Source organism: Zonotrichia albicollis, chromosome 35, assembly GCF_047830755.1.
Source record: "Zonotrichia albicollis isolate bZonAlb1 chromosome 35, bZonAlb1.hap1, whole genome shotgun sequence".
NCBI lineage: Eukaryota > Metazoa > Chordata > Aves > Passeriformes > Passerellidae > Zonotrichia > Zonotrichia albicollis.
Window position 1 is genome coordinate 1437096 of NC_133853.1, and position 6410 is coordinate 1443505.

Below are 6410 nucleotides of genomic sequence, written 5' to 3' on the forward strand. Positions count from 1 at the left end.
CATTCCACAACAAAGAGCTGTGGAATCCAGGAATTTTGGGGTGGGATTGAGTAGTTTTCAGTGGCATTGAGGTGCAGATTGAACCCTCTTGTCTCTTTCAGTGCCAAGAAAGGGAAACAAGTACATCAAATACCCCCAAATTCTCCCAATTATCTCCTTGAATCCCAGATTGCCCTGAAACACAAGTAAAAAGTGAGGCTTTAGATGCCATTGATGAATTTATTGAGTTTTACCCCAATTTCCTCTGTTTTAAAGGGATGAAGATGAATCCAAAGAAAATTAGGGTCAAAACAAAATAATATCCAGCCGCCTTCCCAATGCAGATCACCAGAAATGTGGATCGCCAGGGCTCTGACCAACGTGGGTCCTCCCATGAGGGATGAAGCTGGAGCAATGCAGGAAGCTCCCCCTGCAGCTGGGGCACTCACAGGGCTGCCCTTACCGGTGCCTCCGTTGGTGTCGGGTAAAGAACGAGCGGTCTGAGAAGCTCTTCCCACACTGGGGACACTCGTAGGGCCTCTCCCCGGTGTGGATGCGCCGGTGGGTGACGAGGGTGGATTTGTGCCTGAAGCCCATCCCGCAGTCGGGGCAGCAGAAGGGCCTCTCCTCGGTGTGAATGCGCTCATGTACAAGGAGGTGGGTGCTGGTGTGAAACCTCTTCTGACACTGGGGACACTCGTAGGGCCTCTCCCCAGTGTGGAACCTCTGGTGGACAACCAGGTCAGACCTGTGGCTGAAGTTCATCCCACATTCCAAGCACTCGTACGGCCGTTCCCCAGTGTGGATCCTCTGGTGGCAGATCAGGTTGAATCTCTTCCTGAAGCTCTTCCCACACTCCAAGCACTCATAGGGCCTCTCGCTGGCATGAAGCTGCTCATGGGCCACCAGCTCTGAGCTCTGGCTGAAGCTCTGTCCTCCTTCCTGGTTCAGGGTGGGTCTTTCCTCCTCAGAGCACCCTGGGCTGGGTTTGCAGCCCCTCCTTGTGCGGGATTGCCAAGGCTTTTCCTCCCCATTGGGTTCCTGCACTGTGGAGTCACTCAAAGCGGCCTCTTCCATGAGGTTCTGCTGTGGGGATTTTTCTTCCCTGGTCTCCATCCTCAGCTCCTTCTCTGGGGGAGGAAGGACAAGGAGAGGATGGGATTTGCCTCCGTGCCACCCAAAAGGGGAAGGAGATCCCCCCAGTGCATCCCCAGCAGGATGGGGTTGGCAGCAGGGTTGTCCAGCAGCTTGGGGTTGTGCTGGGCTGGGGAATGGAGCAGGAGAGAGGGGAAAGGGGCACTGACTTCCTCCTCACCTGCCTGGGTGTCCCGGGGCATCTTCCTCTTCCTCCAAGCCTTCTCCTGCTCCATATTGCCAAGGTTTGGGAATGGGAAATCCTGGTTTGGGGAAAAACAAGGTGCGAATGCCTTGGGTTGGGGATTCCTCCCACCCAAGTCCATCACTTGAAGTCATCTGGTGTCCATAAAAACCTTCAAAAATCAAGAGTGAATCAAAAAAAGCCACCAGGATTTTCCCATTTCCAGTCTCTGGGGTTCTGGTGGTCCCCTGTCTCAGGGCTGTTGGAGATCCCATGGGCACTGGGGATCTCCCCTCTCCAGGGTCCTGCTTAGGGATGCTGGGGGGTTTTGGGGTCCCCTTCTCCAGCCTCACCCCAGTCCTGTCACTAGGGGCTCTCCCCTCTTCCCAACACCCTATCCTGGTTTAGGGCAAATTTGGGATAAATTCTCCAAAAGCGTTTCCTCTAGAAAGCAGATTCAAGCGGCCCCTCCTCCAACCAGATCGAGAAAATATTTCCATGGAGAAAAGGGGAAAAAACCTGTTTATTTAACAGGCAAAGCATTCACCAGCACAAAAAATGAACAATATTAAAAAATAAAACCTCTTGCCGCTCCAAAAGAGATGACAAACTCAGAAAGTCCCTCCGTGGGCTGTAGCTCGGCTCACTCAGTCTTTTATCAGTCTCTTATCAGTCTCTTATCAGTCTCTTATCAGTCTGTTAACGGCCCCTCCAGCACTGGAGCTGCCGCGGCCCAGGCTCAGCCTGGTGGGCCACAGCTGGGAGCTGCCAGTGGTGTTCTGGGTGTTCAGTCCAGAGCAGGTTTAAACAGCTCCAAAGAAAAAGAAAAACCACAGTTGGAGGAACTTCTCTGCCTCAGCGAGCTAAAACTAACTAAAAGCAAAGGAGAGCTCTGTCCTGCTGTCTGTCCAACTGCAGACAACTGATACCTTAGGTTTTAAATTTTTGCATTCTGTTTTGATGTGCAGCTTTTAGTTTTATATTAAGTGTTACTGGGATCTTTTCACAGGGTGGTGAAGACACAACAATCCTGTTCTAGCTGGAGACTCAAGGACAATCTCTTAAAACTTCAGGCCCAAAGCATAAACAATGTGAAAAGAGAACAGCAGGCATGCAAGCAAGGAAGATGTAACTTCATCATTTGAAACTATTAATTGAGCAGATAACTTCTATATACAAATGGACCAAAACTTCTTTAAATGTGAGATCTCATGACCAAGCCCTCTTTTGCTCCCATCTTGGAGCCATCCAGGCAGAACCACAGCTATGGCTCCTCTGCTGCCAGGGTGTGGCCTTTAAAGGCACTTCAATAAAAATCAACTTTATTCCTCTTAACTCCATGTGGCCTCTGTTCCAGCTCCTTAAGGCATCACAACAGTCCAGGACCCGGAATGTGGAGGAGTGAGTGCAGCGTATGAAAACAAACTACTGCTCTTCCTCCTCCCCTTCGCCCTCAGAACCAGCATTAAAGGTGCAGAACTCATTTCTGGGCTAAACAGACCGATGGGGGTACGAGCATCATGATGCGACCCTAGACACCCCTGTCAGGGTCAGGGGGTCCCGTCCCCGCCTCATCTCCGGGCTGCCGGGGGTCCCCCAACTCCGGTATCGCCCCTTCCCCTCTCCTCGCCCCGGGGGTCCCCCGTTCCACAGCCCCAGCTCTCAAAGGGATCCCCAAAACCAATATCCCACCCCGTCGGTACCGGGCCATCCCCACGTGGACACCCCGGGACCCTCCCGAGGGGCGATCGCGGCTCCTCTCCCCCCGGAAAAGCTCCTCTTAGGGAGCCCGGAGATATCCGGGGGTCGAGTCCGGCATCTGCCTGCTCTGAACACTCTCCAAAAAATCCTCCCGGAGACCCCTGGCTGGAGCCAAGGCGAGCTCGGCCTCCGCCGTCACCTGCGGCTCGGTGCTGGGGGCGATGCTCCCGGGGCAGGGGGTGCTGCAGGCTCGGAGTGCGGGCGCTGCGAGCGCCGGGATTCTCCCTCTCCCGCTCCTCCTCTCCCTCCCCTTCCTCCCGCATTTCCTTCACTCCCAGCCCGGACCCCCCTTTCCCACCGCTCTGCCCCGCGGCCCCGCAGCACCGGCTGCTGGGTGGGGGAGCCCCCGATCGGCCCCAGGGCTGGGCAGGGGGCTCGGGGACCCCCCCGGGGCGGATCCGTCCCCCCGGCCCGAGCCCCAAATTCCGCTCCGGGGCCGCCGGGCTCTGCGGGTCCGCCTGGCAACCGGCGAGTCATCGGCGAGAAAGGCTCCGGTTGGCTGGAACTTGGTTAGTGCCTCCTCTGATTGGCTGAAATTGTGAAAGGCGCTGCGCCCTACGGGTGTCCCCGGGAGGTACACGGTCTTGGGCCGGAGCCTTTTCATATTTCTTTCTCTCTGAGAACATTTCTGATTTATTTCTCTCCCTCACTCCTTTCCATTCAAGAAATGGAAAGTACAATCCAAGTTCGAGCAGATCCGCAGGTTGCGTTCTCATGGTCTCATTTGCACCTTTACTCACGTGTGAGGATGTCAGAGAGCCCCCCCAGCCCGTGCACCCTCAGGGGTGAGAGGAACACAGAGCCCCTGGTCCCCAGCCCTGCGCAGGCATTGCCTGAGGCCATAGGGATGGAGACCCCCCTAGCATCCCCAGGGTGAAGGGACAGAGACTCCTGAGCATCCCCTGGGCTGAGAGGGACAGAGACTGCTCCGAGCACCCCCTGGCACAGGGATGAGAGGGAGGGAGACGCCCCAGGCATTCCCTGGGGTGAGAATGATGGAGACCCCCTGGGAATGGCCTGGGGGTACAGGGACAGGGACAACCCCTCCAGCCCCTCCCAAGCATTCCCATGGCATGAGGTACAGAGACCTCTCGAGCAGCCACTGAACACTGTGTTACAAATGAGAAGCTTGGCTAGGCCAATATTCAAGCAGCAATCAATTTATTAATTAATATGGTAAAGCATGAGCAATACAGCGCTGGGTACGGTGGGGGAAGTTTTCCCTCCAACTGCACACTGATAATTGAGGGTTACAGGTATTTATAGGGGTATTCATCAGCTTTCTCAGCAGTTTCTATTCCCAATTTTTACATCCCAATTCTATACCTATTGTGAATTAATTTTTCTCAGGATGTATCCCAGAAAGGAGTATCCCCAGATTGTGATGGTTCGGTTTCCGAAAGAAGGAAGAAATCTCCCAGACGGTGTGGTCCAGATTCCAGATGTGGGTCCACCTTTTAATTGCAAGGACTATAAATCTCATAACAGTGATGTCCAGCTACACTTGGTCGAAACCATAAATCCTTGAGTTGATGTTCATCTTCCTTTCTCATGCTGCTTTTCACAGTTTTGTTAAGGTGTGAGATAAGCATGTTTCCTTTTATATATTCTAAAGCTGTAGTTTCAAAGATCCTTACTACAAGTAGTATTCTCAAATTATACTTCAAAAGGTTATTATTATTGCAAAACTCTTTAAGGCTAATCTACAAGCAGAAAGTTTCAGTCAAAAAGCAATATCCTAAAAGCATTAATTCAAATGCTCCTATATCACTTTAAGGCTTATCAAGGATAATTACGAACAAAAGTTAGGTTCAAAGGCCTTCTTCTTCCAAGCTTTGCTTTCCTCAGTAATTATTAGAATTCATCTTTATACCTATCCCATGGTCAGTTTCCACACAAATTACCATCACAAATACCATGTTGCCTGTATGTACCTGACATGAAACACAGCTTTGTATTTCACAGGGGGGCACAGGGATGGCTCCCGTGAGAAGCTGCTGGAAGCTTCCACCATGTCTGGCACAGCCAATTCCTGGTGGCTTCAAAGATGGACCTGCTGCTGGGCCAGTTATAAATGGTGGCAATGCCTCTGTGATATCAGATTGAAAAAGAAATCAAAATAGAGATTGTGGTGCAGTTTTAACTCCAGTCAGAGGAGGGCAGAGGGAGAACGTGTGAGAAGAACAACTCTGCAGACATCAAGGTCAGTGCAGAAGGAGGGGCAGGAGGTGCTCCAGGCCCTGGAGACCCAGGCACCCTGTAGGAGAGCCATGGAGAGAGGAGCCCTGCTCCCAGGCTGGAGCAGCCTGTCCCTGCAGGAATGCACCCCTGGAAGAGTGACCCATGCCGCAGCTGTTTGGGAAGGACTGTTGTCCCTGGCATGGACTCACACTGCAGAAGTTTGCAGAGGGCTGTTGCCCCTGAAATGGACTCACATGGGAGAAGCTCCTGCAGAACTGTCTCCCTTCGGAGGGACCCACGGTGCAGCAGGGGAACCACTCCTCTCCCTGAGCAGGGGCAGAAGCCATGGGTGATGAACTGACCATAACCTCCATTCCCTGTCTCCCTGCACTGCTGGGGTGGGAGGTAGAGCTGGAAGGAGGGAGCTGAGGGGCTTATTTTATTTCCCCTTTTCCTGCTCTTTGTTAGTAATAACTGAATTTCACATCTCTAAGCTAAGTCTGTTTTTCCCAGGACAGTATTTGATGACTGATCTTGCCCAGTCCTTATCCCAACCCATGAACCCTTTATTAAATTCTCTTTGTCCAGCTGCAGAGGGGAGTGAGTGAGCAGCCCACATGGATGCTTGGCATTTGGCCTGGGTCAACCCAAGACACCTTGGGACCACAGGGTCACAATGGACCCTTGGCTTTATGGGATCTCATTGGTTCCATCAGGCCCTGCAGGGCCACTTAATTCAACAAGGCCCCAAAGTTTCACAGTGGTCTCCAGGATTCCATGAGGCCCTGCAATGTCAAAATGGACCTTTGCATCCATGGGGGCCCACAGTGTCACAATGGACTCTTTTCGTCCTACAGCTTCACAATGGCCCCTGGGTTTCATGTGTCCTGTACGGTTCCATGAATCCTTAGTTCCATGTGTCCTGTAGGGTCACAATGGTCTCCTTGGTTTCATGGTGCCACACTTGCCATCATTTCCATGGTATCACAACTGCCCTTGGATCCCAAGAGGCCCCAGAGTGTGACAATGGCCCTTTGCTTCCATGACAACCTGTAGTGTCACAATGGTGCCCATGATTCCATCAAGCCCTGCAGTGACACCATGGACAGTTGGTTCAGTGACACTCCACAATGTCACCATGGCCCCTTGGTTCCACAGAGCCCCACTGTGT

The 6410-nt window shown here is 52.7% G+C and overlaps 1 protein-coding gene across 3 annotated transcripts; it reads right to left on the minus strand.

Moving 5' to 3' along the window:
• Window positions 1-205: 205 nt before the first annotated feature.
• Window positions 206-3547, minus strand: LOC141726501 (uncharacterized). 3 transcript variants are annotated; one of them, XM_074531412.1, is made up of 3 exons: window positions 3198-3547; window positions 1295-1376; window positions 206-1109 (listed from the first exon to the last, which is right to left on the minus strand). In XM_074531412.1, the coding sequence occupies exons 2-3, from the start codon at window positions 1347-1349 to the stop codon at window positions 439-441; spliced, it is 726 nt and encodes a 241-aa protein (XP_074387513.1). In that variant the 5' UTR covers window positions 1350-1376; window positions 3198-3547; the 3' UTR covers window positions 206-438. The 3 variants fall into 3 exon arrangements, with proteins under 3 accessions (XP_074387513.1, XP_074387512.1, XP_074387511.1); XM_074531411.1 differs by lacking the exon at window positions 3198-3547 and adding an exon at window positions 1880-2081; XM_074531410.1 differs by lacking the exon at window positions 3198-3547 and having other exon boundaries at window positions 1295-1681.
• Between the last annotated feature and the right edge of the window lie 2863 nt (window positions 3548-6410).

Bases quoted from the DNA above. Each gene is read 5' to 3' on its own strand.
- LOC141726501 (XM_074531410.1), bottom strand. From the start codon at position 1,439: ATGGACTTGGGTGGGAGGAATCCCCAACCCAAGGCATTCGCACCTTGT. The intron at 1,110-1,294 runs GTGAGGAGGAAG...TTCCTCCCCCAG, and splicing joins GCCCCGGGACACCCAGGCAG to AGAAGGAGCTGAGGATGGAG.